Source organism: Delphinapterus leucas, chromosome 19 (assembly GCF_059928025.1).
Source record: "Delphinapterus leucas isolate spDelLeu-1000000601 "Yukka" chromosome 19, BTC_Dleu_Yukka2, whole genome shotgun sequence".
NCBI classification, from domain to species: domain Eukaryota; kingdom Metazoa; phylum Chordata; class Mammalia; order Artiodactyla; family Monodontidae; genus Delphinapterus; species Delphinapterus leucas.
The window spans coordinates 12677924-12704320 of NC_143147.1; the positions used below are offsets into that span (position 1 = coordinate 12677924).

The 26397-nt window shown below is 50.9% G+C and overlaps 2 protein-coding genes across 3 annotated transcripts in view; one reads left to right on the forward strand and one right to left on the reverse strand.

Moving 5' to 3' along the window:
• Positions 1–26397, reverse strand: part of ADPRM (ADP-ribose/CDP-alcohol diphosphatase, manganese dependent) — a 331886-nt gene that overhangs the window by 205299 nt on the left and 100190 nt on the right. For both annotated transcript variants that reach the window (XR_016388840.1, XR_016388841.1), the window contains exon 4: positions 6190–6374. The gene's annotated coding sequence lies outside the window, so the exon portion shown is untranslated. The remainder of the gene's footprint in view (positions 1–6189; positions 6375–26397) is intronic.
• PIRT (phosphoinositide interacting regulator of transient receptor potential channels) lies at positions 12474–15642 on the forward strand. The gene has a single exon (XM_089900338.1). The coding sequence runs from the start codon at positions 13399–13401 to the stop codon at positions 13804–13806; it is 408 nt and encodes a 135-aa protein (XP_089756464.1). The 5' UTR covers positions 12474–13398; the 3' UTR covers positions 13807–15642.

The following is a 26397-nucleotide window of genomic DNA, read 5'->3' on the forward strand; positions in this document are numbered from 1 at the left end:
GGCCAGAGTCCTATTTTCTTGGCCAGGGCACCCCCGATGGGAAAGGAAGGAAGGCAGAGGTTAACATAGGGGGCGGGGGAGCAGGTGGAAGGTGGTGGCCTCTCCCTGGGGCTGCCTGATCTAAGCAATTGCTTGGCATGATTTCCCCAGGCCCTGGAAAGCTAAAAGGCTTCTCCCGTCTTGGTGGCCGGTCCCAGCAGTACAACTGAGCAGCATACACAAAATGCAGCCCTGCCTGTGTCGCGGGTCTACTTTGAGGACCCAACAGCACGAGGCAAAAGGCCTCTGTACACTGTAAGATGGCTTGTGGATGTTCACTTGGCCATTTATTCCACATTGCCTGGCACCTCTTTGCCAAGGCCCTGTCCTAGGATCACCGGCTGCAGCAGAAGTCAAGACCCAGCCCTTGCAGAAAAGAGGAAAATGTTAAATGACACCATTTAAGATCTGCACTTTAGCGCAGTTTCCAATTTCCATTTCTCTTACAGGAAGTCTTCAGTTGTCTGAAGCAGCCAGCCAGGTCCGGAATGTGGGTTCTCCAACTCACACGACCAGGAATCTTCAGTAAGTAAATGGTGTGAACAGAGGCGGGAGTGACTGCTATGGATGAGAGGGAGCTTGGGAGTCACAGCGCATAGGGCCGGCACTTGTGAGGACCCTGCTTTAAGGAGACCTGACCATAAAAAGACGTTTCTGAGACAATCAGGGAAATGTGAGTGAATGGTATTAACATTAAGGAACGTTTACATTTCAAGTGAGATTATGATGGCATTGTGGTTATTGTTTTAAATAAGAGGAAGAAAGGAAGGAAGAAGGTCCTTATCTGTTACAGAGATACACATCTCCAGTGGCAAGGATTCACTAAAGAAGAGATGTCTGAGATTTCCTTTAAAATACTTTTTAAGAAAGAAGGGTGACAAATGAAAAAAAGAAAAGAGCATTGGTCACCCCATCGAACCAGGGGTGATAGTTGGTCACCCCGTGCACCATGGGTGTGTGGACCACTAGGCTAGCCGGGTGAGGGGGGCAGAGCTAAGCCAGAGCAGCTGTGAGCTACAGGATGGGGAAGGGGGGTGCCGCCAGCCATCCCCCAGGCAGGGCCTGTGCCTGCTTTCTGCCCCCCTCGATACCACAACTGCAGCAGCAGCCCTGCCCCCCGGGGACACTTGGTGTCGATTGTCCAGGGTCCAAGCTGGCTTCTCAAGCCCCCTCCTCTATCCTGCTAGGGAGGGGCCTGCAGACAGCACAGCTTCTACGTGGACACTTTCTCCTGGACCCAGATCCCCCCTAATTTGCATAGGTACATATATACACTTATATCATATGCATAATACACTATATATAATATATACATTGTATCTAATATATATGTAATATATTAATCATATATCATGTATTATATGATTATATAATGTGTGAATATATATCATACAGAATATATCAATATGTACATATATTCATTAAGCACTTGCTATGTGCATTTTCTTATACAATTCTTACAAAAACTCTCTAAGGTAGCAATGATCACATCCACTTAAATGAAAAAATTAAGGCTCAGGGAAGTTAAGTAATTAGTGCAAAGCCAAACATAAGAATAATAATATAGCTCACATCCCTAACTGATAGGAGTATGTGGGGGAATACGTGAATTACTGTACATTTATAAAGTACTTTAGACTGCTGCCCGACATGGAGGAATGCTAAATACGGATGTGTCTTTCTGATGGCTGTTACTACACTGCCTGCCACGCCCTGCAGAGGGTTGGGGGAAAGCACAGAAACCTGAACTGAGGGAAGAATAAATGATCTGATTATCTGCACTGCAAAATAATTCACCCCCGGGTTTCTTCACAAGCCAGGCCATTGAGTCTGACAAACCGATCTGAGTATGAAGGCAGAGCAAGCAACATCCTCGGAAGCCTTCAAGTCCAGTTCTCCTGGACACTCATCCCCTGAGCAGAGAAGGCTTCGCTTCCACAGGAAGCCAGAGGAAAACCCCCCTCAGCTCGACCCCCTCCAGCAGCTCGGTAGATGGCTGGCCCTCGGGGCCCTCTGCTTCTCTAGCCCTTTACCACCCATCAACCTCTGCAGAGCCTTCCCAGGCTGGAAACGTCATGTTCATTTCACAAGCTACCAGGGATGGAAGATTCCCACTCCTGTCTTGGTCTTCGCTTCCTGGGGTCACTCCTGGGAGAGCCTCCCCTACAGGCCCCCCACGTACCATTACCATAGCAGGGAACCCCCCTCACCCCGGAGCCCCCAACCAGCCAGAAGCAAGGCTTCTCATCCTTGAGTTGGTGTTAAGAGTGGAGGGTCAGCCTGGCTTTCAGGATTTCAGGCAATCCTGTTGGCTTCAGGGTACAGACCCAATCGTGCGACTGGGCAATTCAACAGCTCACACCCAGCTTCCAAAGCACAGTGTGATGACGGTTAGTAGAGGCGGAAACCCCGCCCACCACTGCAGTGATGCTTCTCACTCGTTTCTCATCACCAAGATGAGTAACATGAAAAATACAGGGGCACAGTCAGGAAAACCGGGGGAAGCAAGGATGAACATGCTACTCTGCCCCCAGTTCAGAGATGTCTGGGCCTGGGGTGGGGTAGGACCCTATGTGCTCGTCTGACCTTTGTCTGTGGGTTCCTGGTATTTTGTCACACAAGGTGTCCACCCCTAGGGCTTGGGAATTCCCCAGAGGTGTCCCTGCCATCTTGGAACCGCGGATGTTACGTAAGTCTACACATGCTTTCTCCAACATCCAGAACAAACAGGGCTCCCAGGTGTCACTGCCAAGGCCTGCACTGGACAGAGCTAGTGTAGACTCTGGGTAACCCACTCTTTGGCCTGTCACCACCACCGTCACCATCACACGCTCCAGCATCCCCGGAACTCCAGGTCTCCTGATTTCTGAGCCTGGGTCAGGAGAAGCAGCCCTGGCCCAGACACCAGCCTCATGCACATCTCCCCGAAACTTGAAGACAGACTGCAGAGAAACTTCATTAATTTTTCACAAGATTCATCTAATAGAGGCTGAGCAGAGCTGAGCTAAAGCCCTATCACAAGTACCTCTGCCCGCGGCCCGCCAAGGGTTAACCCATTAGCCCACATCCTGTGAGCTCATCATCCCCGCTGGAGCCTGTTCTCAGCGGGGATTCGCTGCACAGCGGCTCCTGGATGGGGCCAGGGAGGCTTCCTCAGGCTGCCATGAGAACTTGAGCAGAAGCTCATCGCCGGCTTCCTCCTGGTGCAAGCTGTGTGTGAGCCCCAGGTCCCCCATCTTCCCCAGGGACGTCGAGGACAGTAAGTAAGGAGGGGACCTGTCCCTCTGCCCTTCCTTCCATTTCCCCAGAGGAACGAGCTGGTTTTAACTTTGCTTTAGAGTGTGTGTTGGGTCTGTGAACTGGAGTTAGGGGGCAGCTGTGCACGGCTGGCAAAGGGGAGGGGGCTGTGCCCTGGGAGGGCAGGGGGTGAGCCAGCTGCCAGCAGGCTGGAGGGGCTGCCCTGTGAGAACTGTGGCAGGGAGGAGAGGCTGTCCCGGCTCTGCACCTGGAGGAGGGGAAGCTGTGTGCAGGTGGCTGCTTCCGCCCTGCCGGACAGCATTTGGGCTTCACCCTTCACAGCCATTGGCGGAAAGGGCTGGGCAGGAACCACCCTCCCAAACCTCGACAGAGGCAGGAACAAAAAAGCCAGACGTCGAGGTGCAAGGCCACCCTCAGATCCTGGAGTGCATGGGCGGGACCTCACACCCAGACCGTCCTCCTGGGCATCCCACATCAGACCTCAGCATCTGTGGGTCCATCCCTCCCAGCTGCAGGTGTGGCAGGCAACCAGGGCAGGTGTCAGGAAAACAAGTCGCAGCATGCGGGCTGGGGCAGGCTCCATGTCAGAAAGGGGAAACGAGGCTGGCATATATAAACATGGACAAAACAGGTAGGGCAGACGTGTGCCACGGGGACCATACCCCCAGGTAAAAGCAGACATTATCACCTGGCTACCTTTTCCACTTTGTAACCGGGCAGGGCCTGGACGCCGGCTGCGTGATGTGAAGAGCGAGGTGAGTGGCACTGTCTAGGTGGAGTGTGACCTTTGGAGAACTTCCCTTCCTAGACGCACTGTGGGCAGGTGACAGACAGGTGCCCTGGTGACAGCAGCAGAAGATTCAGAAACACTCTGGCCTCTGCTTTAACAGCTCAGGCACTAGGCACCACTCACCTTATCAGAGGGATGGGGTCACCAACCGAATGTCTTGCTGCGGGGAGGGAAGCCACTCGCAGTGACAGCTGGGTGAGGCATTGTGGGGACTCCAGTGGGGAGAGAGCAAGACCCTCCACATCTCAGGAATTCCAAATACAAACCCACGCTTGGGGTCTGCCTCAGGAATTGTGTTATTTCTATCACTTGTGTTTCGCAACCTGCCCCTGTTCTCCCACCAGACGACCTTTCCCTCTGGGCCCACCTCCTGGCTGTGAGACATGTGCCCGCTCTCCCCTGCTTTCGGTCCTTGCAATTCCCAGAATAGTCCAGCTCCTATCAGGGAGGAGAAGGTTGGGAAGGGACAGATAACTCCAGACCCAAGCACAGTGGGGCCTCTTATGATATCAGGGTTGCCAGATACATTACAAGGATGCCAGTTACCTTTGAATTTCTCATAAACAACAAATACATTTTGGTATAAGGATGTCCTGGGCAATATCTGGAACAGTCTTATAAGAAAAACCATTTGTTGCTTATCTGAAATGCAAACTTAACTGGGCATCTTGTCATTTTATTGGCTAAATCTGGCAACCTATTAATATAGTAGTGAAGGGGAAGGGCAGGTTCCATCCTTGAGCAAGCAGAGTGCAGTATAAAGACCAGGATTTGGGGTCAGGCAGCTCTGAGCCTCAATTTCCTCATCTGTAAAATGGGAATGATAATAAGAGTACCATCGTAGTACAGCTATTAGAAGAGATGCTCCAGGTGAAGAAGGCAGGTGTGAAGGCATTTTGTGCCCCACTGGGATGATGGTGGTAGTGGCTTTGTGGCCTATGTCACAGGCCTCTTGCTGCTCTGCTGGCTGCAGCTCAGGGCCCCCGGCTTCAGCCCCCACGTCCTCAGCAGCTCCACCCATCAGGGCCGGCCTAACCCCTCACCCAAAGCAGCCACCCCTGCAATTCTGTGCATGGCCAGTGCTCCCATTTCAAAGATGCTCTCCATTCACTGTTCCTCCAGTTTAAAAAAAAAAAAAAAACAAAAAACAAAACCTCAAAACCGACCCAAAGGGGAGCAGGATAGACTGGAACCCAGGCTCTGGAGCCAGACAGGCTCCAAAACTCCCCGTTCTAACCTGGTTCGCTACTCATCTGCTGAGTAACTCTGGGCAAGTCACTTAACCTCTCTGATCCCGTTTCCTCACCTGCAAAATGAGGTAATAACTGTCCCATCCTCAGTGACTTGTCAGGAGGGTTAAAGGACACAATGCAGATACAGCACTCAGCCTGGTTCCCAGCCCATAAGAAGAGCCCGAGAAATGGCAGTTATAGTTACTGTATGAAAAGCGTCGACGCTCCCCTAACACACTGTGTGCTGCCTCTCCTTTGGAGAAGCTGCTTGGGGGACCTTGAAGACTTCAGGAAGGCCAGCCAGTGGAGGGCAACCAGACTTGGTGAGGTGTCTATCCATCAGAGAGCACGGAGGGAGGGGAAGGGGTTGGGGAAAAGGTCAGAGGGTGTCCTCACAGCTGCCTCTCCTGCCCCCTCATTAGCCAGTCCCATCTGACCACCCCGGCTCTAAGAACACAGGGCATACTTGACAGTTGTATGGAGAGGAACAGCAATGGCGACCTGACGCTGCCGTGCCGAACCTTCCTGCCGCAGCTCCCCTATTTGATGAATCATTTCACAAATGTCTGGCAAGTCCTAAGCCCCAGCCAGGCGCTGAGCTACCTGCTGGAGCGCATAGAAAGCTGAGGAAGCCCCAGGCCCGGCCCTGCAACTGCTGCCCCATTAAGTGGTGCATTTCAGACACTCGAGACTCTACCGGAGGGAAAAGTGTTTGCTCCCTATTCTCCTGGACACTCACTGTTGCTTGCCAGCTTTCATGGTCCACACACCCCACCCAACCAGCTGTTGGCGGATGAATACATGAGTACGTGAGAAACAGCCGGAAAGTTCCTGCTGTTCTCTCCCCTCTCATCTGAGACATCACTTTACCTTGTTTGTCAGAGACACCACTGAGCGGGCAAATGGGGACGCCTGGAGCTCCTCTTTGGAGAGGGACGTCGTCTTCTTAGTTGTGTCTGCAGCTCCGCATCTAGCAGAGGGCAGACACGGGGGCTGCTCAGAGCGTGTTTGCTGCAGTGTTGGGGAGAGCTGTGAGCCGAGTGCTGTGTAGCAACCTGGGGAACACAAGGTCAGAGGGCAAACACTCAGTGGATATCTGCAGACAGGGTTTTCGAATACCTGGCCAATTACAAACACACGACAGATAAGGAGACCAGCTCTAACAAGATCAAGAGACGGTCCCTTCTGTACACACTTGTTTGGCCAACCAAACCCAGTCTTTGCTCTGCCCAGGGCCTCCTGGCTCCCTGAAAGTCTGTTTTCCTTCAGGGGATGGTATCTTTCCAGAGACAAGGTGAAAATGGTGAAATTCTTGTTCTCTCTCCTCTCTCTCTCTCTGTCTCCCTCCATCTCCATCTCCATCTCTCACATCCATCCCCATCTTCATCTCCACCTGCATGCTCATCTCCATCTCCATCTCCACCTCCATCTCCATCTTCATCTCCACCTCCATCTTCATCTCCACCTCCATCTTCATCTCCACCGCCACTTCCATCTTCATCTCCACCTCCAACTTCATCTCCCTCTCTACCTCTCATCTTCACCTCCACCTCAACCTCTCATATCCATCTCCATCTCCACCTCCATCTCCACGTCTTCCTCCATCTCCATCTTCTGTCCCCAAATCCCAATTTCTCAAAGAAGCACCTTCTTTCTTTCAGGATCTCCTCTTCCTCAGAATCAGCACATGGTGTTTCCCATAAGGGCCAGGTGACTCTCTCACCTCACAGATTTCCCTTTAACATCTCTGCTCTATTCTGGGGTCATTCTGCCCCTGCCCATGCCCCTACTTTCCTTTTCCGGGGTAATGTGTTTCCTGCCCTCACCTCTACCCTGGATCCCCAAGTTCCATCATATGACTTCAACCATTATCAACATTCTGCTATTCTTGGTTTAACTATACTTTCACCTGCTCCCCAGCCTGACCCCCTTTATTATTATTATTACGATTTTTACAGTTCTTTTTTTGCAGGGTATAATTTACACACATCACAATGCACAAATCTTAGTGTACTATATTGAAAAATGGGTCCCCCATGTAACCCACACCGATATCAAGAGATAGAACATTTCCACTGACCCCAGAAGGTCCCAGTTAGTTCCTCCCCACCCCTACAACCACTGTTTTGAGATGTGTCACCTTAGCTTAGTTCCTAGAAGGTTCTAGAATGTCATATAAATGGAAACATACACTATATGTACTCATTTATATCTGACTTCCTTCACCCATCATGTCCATGAGACTCATCCATGCTGTGTGTGTATCAGAAGTCTGTTCCTTTTTATTGTTTAGTAGTATTCCATTGTGTGAATATACAAGATGTGTTCACCTTTTCTCCTGTTCATGGACATTGGGCTGTTTTGTGGTCTGGGCTATTATGAACAAAGCTGCTATGAATATTCTTAAACAAGTCTTTGGTGGACATAGGTTTTCATTTATCTTGGACAAAGAAATATCTAGGAGTGGAATTGCTGGTTCAAAGGGAAGGCATATGTTTCACTTTGTAAGAAAAGCGGCTGTACCATATTACGTTCCTACCAGCAGTACACAAGGGCTCCAGTTGTTCCCCACTCTCACCAACATTTGTATTGTGAGATGTTTAAATTTTAGCCATTCTAGTGAGTGTGTGGCTGTATCTCCTTGTGGTTTTAGTTTGTATTTCCTGTCGAATGTCAATCTCAAGCCCTTTTGCTTGGGTTTCTTCTTCATCTATTTGTCTTCCTTTGTAAAGGGTCCGTCCAAATCGTTTGCCCATTTTTAAAATTGGGCTGTTTGTGTTACTAATCACATGTATTTCAGATGCAAATCTTTTGACAAATATGTATTTTGCTAAAATTTTCTCCCAGTCCATAGCTTGCCTATTCATTTTCTTCCCAGTAGCTTTTAATGAGGCAGGAGTTTTAAATTATGATGAAATCTAATTTATTGATTTTCTTTTTCTTCCTCGGTTATTGCCTTCTCTGTCCTAAGAAATTTTGCCAACCTCCAGGTCACAAAGATATTCTCCTATATTTTGTCCTAAAACTTTACGGTTTTAGCTTTTATGTTCAGGTTATGTCCATGATCCATCTCGAATTCATTTTTTGTTGATGGTATGAGGTGAAGACAAGTTTCATTTTTTTCCATATAAATATTCAGTTATTCCAGCACCATCTGTTGAAATGACTTTCTTTTCCCCATGCAACTGTTTTGGTGTATTCGTCAAAAAGCAGTTGTCCTCAGTTACTGTTTGGCCTGTGGGGCTGGTTACTAGGGAAGGCGTTCTGACTTCCTGAAAGTCTTACTTACAGATTGTAGTCTGGCTCCCTGTGCCAGTTATTGTAGATAATGGGGTGGCTTCCTGGGCTGGTTGCTGCAGGTTGTGGGTCAGAGTTCTGTTCTTATACGTGTCTTGTCACCGTCCATCTGTATATTCAGTATCTCATTTATTACAAACATTTGCAAACATACGTAAAAGTAGAGATCATAATATAATGAACTTCCATGTATCCGTCACCCGGATTTTATAACCTTTAACATTTTGTCATATTTGAGTTGGAGTTTGATGCTTCCATGTGAATCACGGCATCATGACAATTCGTCTGTGTACGTGGTTTCAAGATGTATCTCCATATCTATAAAGATGCTTTCTTCTGTGTCCGCAATATCGTCATCATAATACAAATTTTAAATCCTTAGCGTCGTCTAATATCCAATCCAGATTCAAACTTCCCTAAAATTATCTCGAAATGTACAATTGGGTTCTTCTAGTCAGAATCCAAATAATGAACATATTGCATTTAGCTATATTTTAAAATTTCCTTCAGCAGTCATATCACGGTATACAGCTCAAATGGTACACACCCATGTAATTGGCTGTAGCCAGATCGAGAGTCAGAGCACGATGGCACCCCAAAAGTCTCCATCACGTCCCCCTTCCAGCCACCATCCCCACTGAAGGTAACCACTGTCCTAACCTCCAATGGCATAGATGGTCTTACATGTTTTTGAACTTTCTGTAAATGGAAGAGGTGTCTGGCCTCTCTTGCTCAGCGTCAATGTTTGGGGTCCTGCATGGACAGGCGTGCGGTTCATTCTTTACTCCTCATGCTGTGTAGCCCCAGACCAGTGCCCCCTCACCACACCAGCCTGTGGCCTGTCTGTCGCTAGTTCTGTGCTACAAATACGTCCCTACCCACAACCTCTGCTTCCTGACGCCCCAGACGCGGCCTCCAGAGCTGGGGAGAAAGACCCAATCTCCCTTCTCAAGTTGCTGCCCTGGGGGCTGAGCCGACAGGCAAATCTGCGTTTAGTCCAGGAGGCCCGAGCCCCGGGCCTTCTGCTGGCTCTTCTCAGCTCAGCCCCTCGGGCCCTCGGTCCTCGGCCACCTCTGATGTGTGGGGACATTAACCGACAGTGAGTGTGTTCCTGTTTTAGGGTTTCCATAACAAAGTACCACAAACGTAGCCACTGAAAACAATGGAAGTTTGTTCGGTCACAAGGGAAAAAAATCAAGGTGTCCTCTGAGTTGCTCCTTCCAGAGGCTCTGAGGAGAGTCCGTCCCATCCTCTCTCCCGCCGTGCGCCCTTGTCCTGTAGGGGCATCACTTCACCATCGGCCTCCATCTTCACATGGCCTCCCCTCTGTGTGTCACATTTCCTCTCCTTTCTCTACAAGGACGCAGGTTCTTGGACTTGTCTGTTTGAGGATGAGCTCGCCTGGAGATCCTTCCCTTAATTACAGCTGCGAAGACTCTTATTCCAAAGAAGGTTACTTTCTGAGGGTCTGAGTGGACAAGTCCACCCACTGCGGGAAGTGAGGGATCCTCTGAGACAGACAAACCAAACCCGCAGGAACTGAGGACCTGGAAGTGTGCTTCTTCTCGCTGAACCAGCTCCCCAGGGGTTACGTGCTCCCCACCCCACAGGACTGCAGCATCAGGCCCAAGCCCTTTGAGCACCTGCTGAGTGCCGGTGGAGGGGGGCTGCTGGGTAGAGGAGGCGTATAAACCAGCAGAGGCCCTGAGGCAGTCTGCAAACTAGGAGCAGAGTTTCTCCACCAGATTGATCCTGCCCCCAGGAGACACCTGGCAAGGTCTAGAGACATTTTTGACTATCATGACTGGAGGGGTTTGCCACTGGCATCCAGTGGGTAGAGGCCAGGGATATTACTAAATATCCCACAATGCTCAGAACAGCCCCTGCAGCAAAAAATTATTGGCTCCCAAACGTCAGTAGTGCCACTGTTGAGAAACCCTGGTATCAGAAAAAGAAATCGGATCTTTTAGGACTTTAATAAAATGTTAAAAAACTCGTACTGCCCCTGAGATGGTGATTTTCAGGAAACCTGGGTTCTCAGAATTTGAGTTTGGTTCACCAACCTATGGACCTATACAAAATAGTTTTAGAAGTCCCTCAGCCTAACTTCTTTATTGTACAGATGAGAAAACAGGGACCGAGAAAGAAAATAACTATTGCAATAATAATAGCAACCAGGGTCATGTCTTAAACTCCTGTAACATATCACACAATGAAGTGGGGTCTTGTGAGACCTGACAGTCGCCGCTGCCCTATAAGGCAGACATGCCGTTATCCTTATTCTATATATGTGACCAGTGAGTCTCCGGTGGGTTCAGACAGCGGTCCCTCTTCTGTCAGAGACCTGGATCTTTCTGTCACACCAGACCCTGCAAGTAAGCTCAGTGACGTGCTGCAACCGTGAAGGAACCCAGCATGGCGTTCACCCCACAGCCAACCCCGCCTGCCCCTTGTGTTTAGAGTTGCTGCCACCTCCTGCCTGGTAGGGGCGGGGGTGGGGGGAGAAGGCACGGAGCTCAGCCTTGTTCAAGGGAGGAGAAGTGCTCTCCTCCGGTCACTGCCCGGAAGATGAACCCCCTGACCATTCACTGTCCCAAGGACCCGCCCTCTTCCTAAGTAAGGCCACTAAATGAAACGTTCCCATTCTTTGGGATTTTGTGAGGTATTACAATTTACATAGATAGATAGATAGATGATAGATAGATAGATAAATAGGTGATAGATAGATGGATAGATGATAGATAAGTGACAGATAAAGTAGATAGACATCTACACAGGATGACTGACTTCTGATCTTGGCCAGTACAGATACCAGCAAAACCAATGGTCATCTTCCCTCACAGCCGTTTCATGAAATGAATATTCCAATGCCAAAATAAAAGAAGGAAGGACATAATCTCAGAGTAAAAATAGTTCTTTAAATAAATAAATGTACCATTACGAAAAACTTAACATCAGTGTTATCTCTCCATTGTAGAGTGATTCCCTATACAACTACTTGTCTCTGTCAGTCCTTACTCAGTGAGAGGTTACTCTACTGCAGGATGCAGCCCTAAAGTGAAAAACTCAGGCCTTGTCATAGTGGAAGGACCCTCAGGGATCATTCTGACCAGCTCGGTCTAGTACAATGAGCTTTGAGTCCAAAAACCTTGGCCTGGATCCCAACACAGCCACCTATGAAGTTGGGGGGAGGCTTGGGCCACGATCCTAAATCTCACTGGGCCTCAGCCTCTGCCCTCCTAAGAGGGGAATAAACGAGCGACCTCCTGGCAGGGCCAAAGAGCATGCGCTAGGTGCGGCCAGCAAGGCGCAGTTGGCCGCACCTCTCACTCAGCATCCAGGAAGCCGTCCTCCCTGCATCTGCCGTGGCTGCCTCGCACCCCAGTGGCAGCTCTCCCGGGAGCTGGTCCTTCCCCACCCAGCCCGGTGATCCTCGGGCACAACTGAGACTCGTGCCTTCCCATTAATAGTCCTCCAACACAACACCCCGAACACCTGAAGGCAGCAGGCGCTTCTGCCCTGGGATTTGCTGCCAAGTGGGGAAAGGGCCACCTGGAGAGACCATCCTACCAAAGACGTCAAAACCCCACAGGAGAAACCAGGTTGCAGTAACCAACGCCAGCTCCCCGGCTAGGATTTCACCACACGCCTCGAAAGCCCTGCTCTCCCCACCGAGCCCGCAGGAGAAAAGGAGAGATCACTTTAAAAGTGTTGACGTCACTTACGCAAATACTCCTCGGGACCCACAGGGCAGCAGCGGGACACCTGTGAGCCCGTACTTATAAAAGCCCGTCGTCGTATTTTCCAAAGTCTTCGGAAGCAGAGATCCCAATATCCTCTCTCTAGAGGAGCACACACGAATGTAAATAGCCACATCCTGAAGGCGTGGCGATTCTACAATTCCCATTCCCCCTGGGACGCAGGGAAGGGGTCTTGTTCGGCAAAGTGGGAGCACTGGCCCAGTGGTCCAGGCCCGAGCTGCTGTGAGGGGTGAGTTGAGGAAGTTACTTGGAACTGAGCATTGCAGGAAGTGCGGAAGGAGAGTGTGCTCACTACAGGACCCTTCCACATTTAGAGGCGTCTTGATAGAGGGGAAGCAGCAGGTTCGAGTGCTGGGCTTGGGAGCCACCAGCTTCACACACCGTCTCCTTTATCCTGATACCCTGGTTTCCGAATGCAACCCCTCCCACCTCTCACCCCGTCTGGAGCCCACTGTGACTGGGATTGAGTAGCCCACCTTCCCAGGAAACTCGCTGCTGTGGAAAGAAATCCCTCCCATCCCGCTCCCAAAGAGGGATAGTAGTAAATGCTGTTTGAGTGGGGCCTGAGCTGGCCAGACCGCAAAGAAGAGGAAGAACCTGGGGCCCCGGGAGGAGGGACTGGAGGGGAAGCCAAGGACCAAGGCCGTAACTCACTCAAGACCACACAGCAAGAAAGCGGCTGGGTCTGAAAATAAGATGCCGCTTCATAAACTGTAGCTTTTGCCTGTTTTCTTAAAGGCCACCACTGTTCCCTGCTCTAAACGATAAGAGCGGTTGATCAGAGTGATACAATATTTCTCTCTCACAAGGAAAAAGCATACCACCTTGAGTGGCTTCTTATTTATGTGGGTCTCATCTGCTTTTCTTTCAGCTTCAGCACAAAATCCCCGCACTGCCCTCCACCAAGAGCCAGGCTGGGGACAGATGCTGAGAGCAGGAAGGCTGTGCGAGGGTTCCTCTGGCCTCGTCCTTGCTTCTAACCGGTGCTGGTACCAGGTGCCCGGTCCTGGGAGCCGTGACCATGGAGGCTCTCCCCAAGGGCCTGGAGGTCAACGAGAAGTCTCCAGAATCCAAGGACCTGCTGCCCAGCCAGGCCGCCAGCTCCCTGTGTATCAGCTCCAGAAGTGAGTCTGTCTGGACCGCCTCCCCCCGGAGTAACTGGGAAATCTACCGCAAGCCCATCGCCATCATGTCCGTGGGCGGGGCAATCCTCCTATTCGGTGTGGTCATCACCTGCTTGGCCTACACCCTGAACCTGGGTGACAAGAGCCTCAAGGTCCTTAAGATGATAGGGCCCGCCTTCCTGTCTCTGGGACTCATGATGCTGGTATGCGGGCTGGTGTGGGTGCCCATCATCAAAAAGAAACAGAAGCAGAGACAGAAGTCAGTTTTCTTCCAGAGCCTCAAGTCCTTCTTCCTGAATCGCTGATGATGGTCTCGCCCTCTGTCCTCCCCACCACCCTGCCACCTCGACCAGGAGAAGATGTGATGACCAACATCCAACATCCCCAGCCCCTTGAGAGGTGGAGTCTTCCGTAAAACTGATGCAGGCAAACCCTCTCCTGGGCCCCGTGGAAAAGAGCGAGCTCGGGGCTGCGCCCTCCGTGCAGCTGGGAGGTACCGCGGGATGACCTCATTTAGCCTCTCTGTTATCACTGATGTTCCCTCAGATCCTGGCCGCGGCCATCGCCTTTCATGGCTCTCATCCCAGCCTGTGCATCCAGGTGTCACTCATCTAACGCTCTCTGCCAAGTGCTGTGCATGTTGGGAAATTCCTTGAGGTGGGCCATGCCCCAAGAAGAACCTCCTGTTTACATATCTGAGTGCCTGAACTGGATTCTGCATTTGCTTCCTTCTAGAACCCAAACTGACCAACGGAGGTCCTTCGCAGAGGGAAGGGAAGTTCTGACCATTGGGTCTGCCCACCCCAGATCTCTCTGTGGGCAAGATGCTGGCTTGCATTTCAAGAGATCGGACAAGTCACAAGTATCAAACATTCCAAAGACTGAGCAGTGAAAGGTGGCCGGGGAAGGACTTTCCAGGAAGGCACATTTCCCCTAGAAATGGCCCTGGGAGTCAGCCAGTGAAGAAATTTAACCCTTAGTTGTATAGTTGTATAGAATTTATACCAGAGGCAGTGGGGTGCGCTAGCAGGTGTCACAGACTCCCCTGACCTTCTAACTCCTTCTCCGTGACTACTCTTCCCTCTGAACTTGACACTTAGCCAAGGACAAGTGTGTGTTGCCCTAACTCCCTCTTTCCCCCACCCCATGACTCTAGAACAGCCAGGTGGAGAGGGCTGTAAGATTTTTCTCTCCTTCTCCCCCGTCAAGAATCAAAACCAAGAAGCTTGAATTCCACATCTGAGTGTCTGTAGGTTTCCAACGATGGAATTTTCTTTAGAAAATCCCAACTTCTGCTCTCCCTGCCCCCACTCACCAACATGCGTTTAAACCTTCAGTGAGGGCCCTGCTCTGGGCCAGGCCCCGGGGCGAGAGCAAGACAGATGGTCCCTGGGCTCATCTTCTTTATAAAGTGAGAGACATCCAGAGCACCAGGCGGCCAGAACACCCCGGGATGAGTACTTTCTGGGGAAACGAGGATGGGGGCAGGAACGCGGAGGGGACATCTGCCCCAGCCCTGGGAGAGGACAGAGGGCGTGCTGGAGGCTGTGCCATCCACACAGAACCAAAGGGAAGAGGAGAGCTGGCGACGAGGGGAAAGGAAGGCACTCTAGGCGGGAATGGTGTGTGCAGAGCTGGGGTGGGAGGGGAGCGGGATACAGTTAGGAAACAGCATAGCAAGCTCCCTAACCTCCCGAATGGTCACCTGAGCCCCTGTCTCGGCCTGCCTCCCCCTGCTTCCCCAAGTGCCTTAGTGCGGCTTCTCGGGGCTCATCGAGGGGCCTCCTGGGTCTGTGGCAAAGACTACAGACCTCCTGGGTCTGTGGGAGATTCCAGGGGTCCACCACGCAGAGAGCACCCGTATGGTTAAGTGCTCCCCAAATCTGGGGTTTCCTGCGGCATCCGGAGGCCCTTAGGTGACAGACCAGGAGGGTACCTGCAAGAAAGCCACGCTGCCCTAGGTCTGAGGCCCAGCGGAGAGCATCTGATGATGAGGGGAAGGTTTCCTCGGCCTTCTGCCCGTGAGCCCATCCCATCACTATGTCACCATGACAACCTTTCTCTCTTTCCCTCCTTCTCCCCCTCCCCCCAACCCCGCCGTCTCTCTTTCTCTCTCTCTCTCCATCAGGCCTCCAGGTATCTCCATCCTTCATGGTGGTTCCATATGCAAAGTCAGAACCCCACCTTGTTCCCTCTGCATCATGGGAAACTCCATGGAGGCAGGTACCCGTGACATGGGGACACCCCCCTGCCCCACCCACCTAAGGAGCCAGAGTTTGGGGAGCTTCACCCAGAATGACCGTGTCTCTCATTCAGACAGCGTGGCCAGGTCCTCTAGCCCACCTGTCTCCTGCACACAGGCAGTCAGGACCAATCATGGGGGACGTTGCAAGTACTGTGTCACTAATTGTGGTCCCAGTGCCTCAAGTGACCGGGCTTACAGAAGGTTTCCATTTCTCCAACGTGAACGCAGATTCCATATCAGCCCTAAAATGTCACTCTCACATTCCTTGATGCTTTCTTACATGGGAGCGAAGGGGGAGGACGCCCAGCTGGCTCACTGGGAATCCACACTTCCAGGGTGTCATTTTCTCTCCCCACAAGCTTATCGAGTAGGCGCAGCTGAGGGAGGAGGGCCCAGGCTGATGCTGTACCACGCGTGTCCTGGCGGAGGGCAGCTTGGGGACGACACGACTCTAGAAAGTGTCCCAGGCCTGGACTCACCTTGGAGTCTCCAGCAATCTGGCCCACATTCCCTATTCCTCAACCTAGTGCTCAGCAAGAAAAATGAGGACAAATCCCCAAAGCATCACTCACCCCCACTGGGATCCCTTATATGAATGCGGACCAAGGAACATGCCAGGGTCACACTGAGGGGCTTTTGCCAAAGACCATCGCCACACAGAAGCCCTAGGAATGGCTGTGCCCAGATCAGATGCCACGTTTCTGGAAAACAGCATCGCCACCACGACTCCTCCCATGCCGTGGATGGGAGGTCAGGACCAGCATCGTGCGTTCGGCTACTGGATTGTATTATCCCACCCATGGCTGTTCTGTTTGGAAGGGTTCCATTTAATCTGAGTGCTAAAAGAATTGCTGGGATGTTGAACTGTATCCTGTCTGACAGTGTCTGCTGTGTTTTCATTCTGTTCCATCAGGAATTCCAGGCTCTACCACTGAGTCATTCCTCTAAAATGCCTCCCAGCCCCGGCCCCATCACCACGCGCCCTTCCTCGAAACGTGCTGTCTGGGAGAAAGGGTTTCCCAGACATGTGTGGGTTGCATGCCTGGTCCCTTGGGTGCCTCACAGGAGCCGAAGGCCCCACCCTGAGATGCTGACGGGGCACACAGAGCAGGAGCTCCTGACTCTTTCCCTCCCTACAAGCTCAGCACTGGGAGATGGAAAAAGAACCTTCCTGGATGAATCAGTGGTCCAGGGTGAGGCAGGCAGGTACCCCAGGGTCAGCCTGCCAATGTTCCCAGGAACCCAAGAGAACAAGCCCAAGAAGGGATGGCAGTCCAGCCCCCAGGACCTCCATGGCCCGCCCCTTCCTTCTAAGCCCTTCTTCCTTCCCCTGGCCCAGCGTCCTCTGCTCCTCTAGGTCTGTAATCCCGACCCTCTCCGACTTGGCTCCCGCAAGACTCCCCATGTCCTTGACTTTCTGCTTGCTCTATCCTCAGAGAAAAAGAGAGCATCGCTCTGGATCTGGACAAGCCAGCTGCATTTCAGTCCTCCTCAGATTCCTGCAGCATTGCAGAGTCACAACGCCCCGCTCCCTCCTGTCCCCCACACCCATCACTTCGTCACCATCTCCAGCCCTTAGAGATAAGAGGTCCCCGGAAAACTAAAACTCAGAGCCCCAAATGTGTCTGATACTAAATGGTGCAAGGGAATCGCCTGGGCACGTGCCCGGTGAAGCTTCTGGGCAACACCAACCTGATGCCTTAACTCACTCAAATCCTTTCCAAAAGCCTGCTGGAGGCACTGTTGTTATCATCCTCCCTGTTTTACAGATGAAATAAGTGAGACACGGGGACACGGAGCTAGGCCATCAAGCCACGATGAAAATCCAGGTGAGCTGGCTCCAGGGGCCACACACATGACCCCCACCCGATTCACTCTTCGGAGGTGCTGAGGGGCAGCAGAAGGCACCAGGGTCGCCGTGCTGGGCTCCGGGCTGCAAGGCGGGGACAGCAGGAGTGGAGCTTGGGTCAGTAGACAGGCCAGGGGTGGGAGCACAAAACAAGTACGGACCCAGAATGCCAGTGGGGAAAGCGGCCAGGAGCCAGGAAGGCAGGCAGGAAAGAAGCCGGCATTCTGAGCCCCTCCTAGGTGCCTGGCCTTCGCATAGTGAGCGTTCAGAGGCAGGAGTAGGGGTCTCGCCCGGCACAGGGTAGCTTTGTCGGAGCAGGTGGCCTTGGTAGAGTGAGCCTTCAGCCCACAGGCCAGGCTCCTCTGCTGACCAGCAGGAGGGTTTGGAACCAGCTGCCACTGGACTGAACTGACCTTGAGAATGAAGCCTAGCCAAGAATAGCAAAGCAGAAAGTCAGAAGACCCTGCAACACTGATGACAACCGGGGAGCTACCAGACTGCCCCACACCATCTCTTACAGGACATACAAATAACATCTTATTAAGTCACTATTTTTTAGGTCCGCTACTTGCAGCCAAATAAAGTTCTTATCTACACAAGTGACAAGTCTGGGGAAAGAGTTCTGTTCTTCTTCTAAGCCCGAACACTATTTGATGAGATCAGAACTGATATATTTAGAACAAAGACCACATCAGTGCAGTGTATTTGTCCTCCAAATCCTTCCAAAGATTCTCTACGTCTCTAAGGAGAGAGAAAAGGGAGGGGTAAAGCAAGAGCGGGATGACCACGATGATGCCAGACAGGGACCTCCCTCAGACTGGGCATCGGGGTAGTGGGCGGGGAAAGAGTGGGGTTCATACAGGGCACCCGTCAGGCTCTGTGACCTGTCAGGCTGTCCCACCTACTCTAAGAGCTGAGGCAGGGGTGGGTGGGAGACGCAGGAAAGGACTGATTCCATAAAACTAGAACCACTCACGGGAGGAGACACCTAGACACTCAGTTCTCTTTCTCCCAGGTCTTAATCTCCTCATTTGTCAAAATTAAAGTAACCAAAATTCACAAACAGAGGATTCTGTATTGGTTGGGAGCACAGACTCTAGAAACAGTCCACCTGGGCTCACGTCCCATCTGGTCTTCCTAGGTCTTTGACCCTAGACAACTTATTTCCTTTCTGTGTACCTCCATCTTTGTGCGTGTGTGCATGTATGTGTGTGTGTGTCCTAATTTTTTATTCAGGTAACACTGATTTATAACATTATATTTCTATCTCTGCATACACTACAGTGTACTTAACACCAAAAATTTAAGTTTCCGTCCATCACCATACAGTTGACCCCCTTTACCCATTTTTCTCTCCCCTTTCTCACATCCCTTTCCCTCTGGTAACCACAACTGTGTTCTCTGTACCTACATGTTCGTTTCGCTTTGGTTTGGCTTGTTCATTTACTTTTTGTTTGCTTGTTTGCTTATGAGTTTTTTATATTCCACAAATGAGTGTAAGCATACCGTATCTGTCTTCCTCTGTCTGACTTACTTCACTCAGCATAATACCCTCAAGGTCCATCCATGTTGCTGCAAATGGCAAGACTTCATTTTTTTATGGCTGAGTAGTATTCCATTGTATATGTACCACATTTTCTTTATCCATTCATCCAGTGATGGGCACTTAGGCTGTCTCCATATCTTGGTTATTGTTAATAATGCCTCGATGAACATGGGGGTGTAGATATTTTGGGGGGTTAGTGTTTTTGTCCATAACTTCTATCTTCACAACTGCAAATGGGGTTAATAAAAGTGCCTGCTTCTTCCTCAGCGTCAATTGGGATAATCCACATATGGCTTTTATGCATTAAGCCCTGAATATTAGTTATTACCAATGTTAAAGAACTACACAAGGCAGTATATTCTCCTGAATGGTTTTACATAAGGAAAGAATGCAAGTCTGTACACCTAACGTGAGCTGATCGGAAAAAGAGAATTTGAGGGGGTGGGAGCTCACTATGCGCTGTGCTGTCTGGAGAATGGGGGCTTGGGGCCAGCCAACAGTTTCATTCCCACCTTTTTGACTCCTGCCTCCCCTCTGCCTCACAATCAGTCCCAATCAATCGTCAAAGCCTATAATTTCTATCTCTCAAGGATGGCCGTTCATCTTGAAGCCGAGGCAGCTCGCTGTCCAGAAAAATTCATGTTTCCCCCTCATAGTGAGAAGTGAAGTAGCTGTCCCATCAGGCGCACATGTCACAGGACGCCTGGTGTCCAGGTGTGACCACGTGACAGGCTCATGGGAGCAGAAGTGGCACGTGACTCTGCTGGGCTGGGCCTTGTAGGAAGGGGGCTTTTTCTCCCGGCTCTGTGAGGAGCCACTATGTGCCAGGGGCCTAGGCCTGAGTCACCAAGGGAAGTGGTATGGACTGAATGTTTGTGTCTCTCCAAAATTTATATGTTGAAGCCCTAACCCTCAGTGTGATGGTATTTGGAAGCAGGGCCTTTGGCGGGTAATTGGGTTCAGATGAGGTCATGAGGGTGGAGATCTCGTGATGGGATTATGAAAACAGGAGGAAACAGGAGAGCTCTCTCTCCACGCCCTCATACCCAGGAAAGGCCATATGAGTACACAGTGAGGCGATCGTCCACAAACCAGGAACCGAATCTGCCGGCACCTTGATCTCGGACTTCTCAGCCTCTGGAACTGTGCGAAATAAATGTCTGTTGTTTGAGCCACCCGGTCTGTGGTATTTTGTTACAGCAGCCTGAGCTGATGACGACAGTACGGAAAGCCCTGTGAAGACCAGGGACACCACACTGGACTGGTCTATAACGTAGAAATAAACTTCTATTTTGTTTCGCTACCAAGATGTCGGGGTTTGTCACAGCAGCTAGTATTGCCCCACTAATATACCCACTGGAGCCAGTAATGCCGTCTTTCTGACTACTGGCAAACTCGTCTCCCCCTTCTGTCTTGTTCTCCTCTAATCCATTCCGCATCCTTCACCAGGAGGATCTTTTTCCCAAATGCAAACTCTTAGCAAGCCTCTTCCTTCCATAGTATCTCTTTGCAGAGGCTGAGCGTCTGTCAGACCCTCATCCCCACCTTGCCCTTCATCTCTGCTCTTCACTCAGTGTGTTCCCTCTGCCTGGAAGATTCTCCCTCTGCCCCCCTCTCAGCTTGTCTGGCTTGCTCTCACTCGCTCTTCTCTTTTTTCCCCGCACATTTTCTCCTTCCGCCAAACTGCTCAGGAGCCTATATCACAATTGCCCAAGTCAAATCCAGCTTGGAAAGCAACCACTTATTTAGTAAGAAGCAGTTATGGTCATGGAAAACTTGGAGGCTTTGGCATTAAACAGACCTGAGTTTGAAATCTGAGTCCACAAGCGAATTTCCATACTCTGTGACTTTTTGCATTTCTATCTCAGATTTCCAGTTATGTATGAGGATGATAATTACCCCATTAGGTCCTTGTCAGGATTAAATGAGGCAATAGGAAGTGTTAATATGGCACAATCACATACTAGGTGTTCGGTAAAAGGCAGATACTGTTATTATCTTTGTCACAGGAAGAGAGAATTTCAGGCTACAAACACAATGCAGGAATTCCCAAACCCTTGATTAGACTGGATTTATGCTTGAGCTTGTCAAGCCCTACAGAGTCTTGCAGGTGGGACTGAGGTATCTGATTTCAAACAAAGAAACACAGCATTTTGGCAACTGAGTGCAGGGCTCTCCCTGTAGCATTACTATAATTCCTAGAGAACCTTGTCCCAGACTAACACACAGGTGCACATTTTCACTTAGAATCCAGGTAAGAACCTCACAAAATCCAGGTAAGAACCCCAAGTGAATAACTCTGAGAACAGCTGCCAGATACTCCACAGGCGCCCATTCACGGGGAGAGGGCAGAAGATCTCCATGTAATTGCCCTTCCTGGGGGAGAGGGCGTGTTCCCCTTCAGGGACTGCGCTGAGTAATCAGACTACAGAGCAGTACCAAGTGTGTGTGACCCACAGTCAAGGCCAGGGCAGCTGCTTTCAGGTTCAGCCCAACCAAAGAACGAAGGGAGCGAGGCCAGCTCCTGGGTGAGCAGAGACAGGCTGGAGTGGGTGTGGCTGCCACTGGAGCCTGAACTGGGGGAGGAAGGGGGGGGGCTGGACCAGGGAAGGGCAAGGGATGGCTCACAAAGCCCTCTCCCATATGGCCCGTGAAAGACAACATCGTCCCATTCATCCATCCGACCAACAGCTACAGAGCAGCTCAGGAATGCTGCCTGGGCACTGGGGAGAAGGAAGTGAACAAAACAGACAGAATGTCCTGTTTCTGGAGCCTTCCCCGGTTAGAGGCAGACATCATCACATGGACAAGATGGCGCCGAAGGGTCGTGAGGGCTATGGAGTCAAGAAACAGGGGGAGGGGGTAGTATGGTCACAGGAGGCTCCTCTGAGGGGGGACACTTGTGTTGAGACCCAAATGAAGAGAAGGAAGCAGCCATGTGAAGGCCTGGGGCAGAAGCTTCCAGCAGAGGGTGGGTGGTGGAGGCGCCATGGCTCCTCTTCCCCACCCTCGATCTCTCCTCCCCACTGTGGTGTGACTTCCACACCGGTCCCATCCTGAAGGACCTGGTGGGGACACCATGCCTGGAGCCTTTTGGGGGGTGGCTTTCACCTGCCTGTCGTCTGTTACTCCGGCCACCCCTCCATCACACACAGCGTTTCTGGCATCCTCTTCCTCACGTGCCCACTCAGCCCCCCATCCCTCTGGGCTAGTCACCCCTCCCCCAACTGCCCACACCCCACTGCCCACACCCCACCCCCAGCTTCAATCAATGTCCCCCAAATCAGCGCTGCTGAAACGCATGCCAAGCTCTGGACAACATATCCCAACCTGGATGGTCCTGGCATCTCCATCTGGATCATCCTCACCTCGCATTCAACTGGTGTCAAAAGAAATTCCTTGCGTTTTCCCACAACGCCTCCTCCAAACCTGGTCCCATGTCCCGTGTGTCAGTGATGGGTGACACCACCAATTAATCCAGAACACTAGGCTAACCTCCCTCTCCCATACCCTCTGTGTCCAGTCTATCTCCTGAACACCTTGTGGAATCCTTCTCCTTTTCTCCATCCCCAGGGTCCCTGGGTTAGGTCACCAGCCTCCCCAGTGGTCTCCCTGCCTGCAGCCTTGTCCCACTCCAATCCATCCTCCATTTATTTCAAGCAGAGCGTCTTTCTAAAAGGCACTTCTGATCATGTCACCACTCGTGGCCCTGCCCCTGAGTCGCTAGCTGCTCCCATCCCATGGCAGATGGAGCTCACACTCCTCCACCAAGAACAGGCCTCCCTAGGGAGGCCCACCTCTACCCCAGCTTCTCCACATTCCTGCCACCCACCCTTCACCCCAGACCTACAAATGAGGACAACCCAGTATATCATGCCTCTGCATCTTTCCACAGGCTCCTTCTTCAGCCTGAACTACGCTGATCTCTTCTTCTGCCTAGCTGACTCCTAGCTCAAGCACCACCTCTTCCAGGAAGTCTTCCTTGCAGCACTCTGTGGTCACCTTCTAGCACTGGCCTTTCTGATTCTCTCTGCTTTACATTTAGTGCATCCTCTTGCTGAAGAGCTCTGTGGTATATAGTGCTGGTTAAATGAAGGAATGAATGGTGACAGTGTGTCCTCACAGCTGTCCTGTGTGCGAGTAATAAGGGTAGGTACTACTCTCATTTTACAAGTGAAGAAATTGAGAATCAGAGATACTCAGCCATTTGCCCAAGGTTATAAGCAACTGTGTAAGAGGGAAAATGGGCACAGGGAGAAATCCGCTCCAACCTCCACCCTCATCCCATCCCTATTCCTCATCCTCCCTCTCCAGGGTAAAAGCAGCAGTTCGGCTTGGTGAGGACAAAGCTCTCAGGACGTGGGAAGAGAGACTCCACAATTCCTTGTGGGTTTAGGAGAGCAGGTCCCAGAGAACTCAGTGCAAGGCCAGGTGTTCTGAGCCTTGCCCAGGGCCTGGCACAGATGCCCAGGGAAGCTGAGGATCCACCCCTGGCAGGAAGCAGCCTGATCTGCAGATGCCACTACAGGAGGGTCTGAGCAAAGGCCCTGGTGCCCTCCTGCTTCCCACTGCTCCTTGCTCCTGTTTTCCCAACTTCCTCCTTGAGGCACTGTCTGTCTGTCCTCAGACATCATCATTGGTGGACAGCCCTGCAGCTTCTCAGAGCCCACAGCACCAGTGTAGTGTGTAAGCCACAGGACTGGACACTGGGCCCTGGGCTGTGAGGGGGCAGAATTGGGCCTGAAGTTGGGTCTCTAGATCCTAATGCCAAGCACCCTCTCTGGAGGCCCAGGGCACTGAGGAGAGCCAGTTTGGACCCGGCCAAAGAGAGAAGGCCCAGCCCTTTCAAGAGACGGATGGTGCTGTCCAATATGGTAGCCACATCTGGCTACATACACTTAAACTTAAGTTTAATAAAATTAAATATAACTAAACATTCAGTTCCTTGGCCACACTAGCCACACATTTCAGATGCTCAACAGCCAGAAGAGCCGACTTGCTACCATGTTGAAGGAACAGATTATAAAGTATTTCCATCACTGCAGAAATTTCCACTGGACGGTGCTCGTCTATAATGACACAGTTGAGAACCCAGTGGAATTCTCCAGACTGACTGTACTCCTATATTATACATACAGTATACTATATACGATACACTATATTTTATACACAGTTCCTATACTATAGTCTTCTCATTGCCTTCTTGAATTTGGAAAAATAAAGTTCTTTCGCCTTTCTATTTTTTTAAATTACAACATTTATCTTCTTAAGAATATTTATTGATTGATTGATTGATTTGGTTGCACTGGGTCTTAGTTGCAGCTCTCAGGCTCCTTAGTTGTGGCTCGCGGGCTCCTTAGTTGTGGCTTGCAGTCTCCTTAGTTGCAGCTTGCTGGATCTTTAGTTGTGTCATGCGAACTCTTAGTTGCAGCATGCATGTAGGATCTTATTTCCCTGACCAGGGATCGAACCCCATCCCCCTGCACTGGGAGCGCAGAGTCTTACCCACTGGACCACGAGGGAAGTCCCTTCAGCATTTATCTTTATTTAGCTTTTCCTTTTCCCTACTTTCTTTGGTTCATGTTGCTTTTTTTTCTTTTTTATGGCTATTTCTTATGATACATAGCAGCTTTTAAATAAAGTTTGTAAATTAAAATATTATAAAGTTTAGTCATGCGAGATGAATATGTTCTGGAGTCTGCTGTACAAAACGTGTCGCCTACAAGTTAGCGAGACTGCATTGCACACGGAAACATTTGTTAAGGTGGATCTCCTGTCATGTGTTCTTAACCACAATTTGAAAAACCATTCATTTTTTTACATTAATAATTTACCATTTTAATTAATTACAATGTTATTTGGCCCTTCTAAGTCCTTAAATAACTATGCTTTGGCTATTATATCTGAAACTCTGAACTTTCAGTGGGATTTTAAATATCCCACTATAGTGGTATTTTTTTTCAGGTCCCCTAAGCTAAGGCATTAGTCCACCTGCCAGGTTTCCTCCCATCTCCTCAGGCACCTGCCCTCAAGGCCAGCACCTCAGATCTGTGAGTCAGGCTCTTCTCAGGGCCCCTGGAGTTGTGATTCTTGCTCCAGACTCTCCATCACTGGCTCCCCTGCTCTAATTCATCCTGCGGGTGAGAAATTCCCATGCCATTTTCCTCTGGTCAGGCTCAAGGTACTTGCTGAGCCCCTCTGGGTCCACCTGTCTGCAGCCCCAGTGGCACGGGCTCAGGGGATCAATAAGCAGGTGCACTGCAGAAGGAAGGGGAAGACAAGGCCGTTCTCCCAGAGCCCTCCAACCGCTGGGAAAATACGTCAGTGGACTTGATCTTCCAACAGCGCTCAACACAGCTGACCATTCATTTTCTTCTTGAAACACTTTCTTCCTTTGGATTCAAGACACAGCCAGCTCATGGTTTCCTGCTATCTCTGCAGGTATTCTTTTTCTCTCTCCTAGTCCATCCAGCCACGACACATGGGAGAGCCTCGGGATCCGTCCCAGGTCCTCCTTTCTTACTGAGCTCTGTCTCAAGGAGTCTTGAGCAATCTCATCCCTACCACCAATTTGTCGCTGACTCACAAATTCCTGTCTCCAGCCCAGAGCGAGAGTCCCCAACCAGTGTACCAAACCCATCGTGTCCCGAACGGAATTCATAACTTCTCAACCACACCTGGCCCTCTTCCTGTCTGTCCCATCTCCGGAGGCACCCGTAGCGTCCAGCTTTACAAAACAGAAACCTGGCCTTCGACACGACCCCTTCCTTTCCCTCATCCCCATATTGAATCTGTCACCATGTCCTGTCGATTTCAGTCCCTGGTTATCTCTCAAATCAATCCACTTCTTTCCATCGCCGCGGTCACCAGCTTTACCTCTTCCCGGGCCTACAGCAACCACGCTTACTGCCTGCCATGTGCCCATTCTTGGTCCCTCCAGTACTCTCTGGGCACAGCAGCAAGAGTCCTCCTGAGAAAACATGGGTCACACCACCTTCTGCTCAACACTCCCCGCCAGCTTCCCAGCGCTCTCAGGAGAAAGTGTTAACACAGCTCGTTACTGCCTTTCCTCCTCTTGTCCCAGCCACACCGGCAGGGCCACCTGCCGCCTCACAGCTTTTGCAGACTCTCCTGCTCTGCCTAGAATGCTGTCACCTCCTCTTCACCCCTCCTCACCCAGCTCGCCTGCTCGTCCTTTAGGTCTCAGCGCAAACATCACTTCCTCAGGGAAGCCTTGGCCCGCGGCTTCTTTGTCT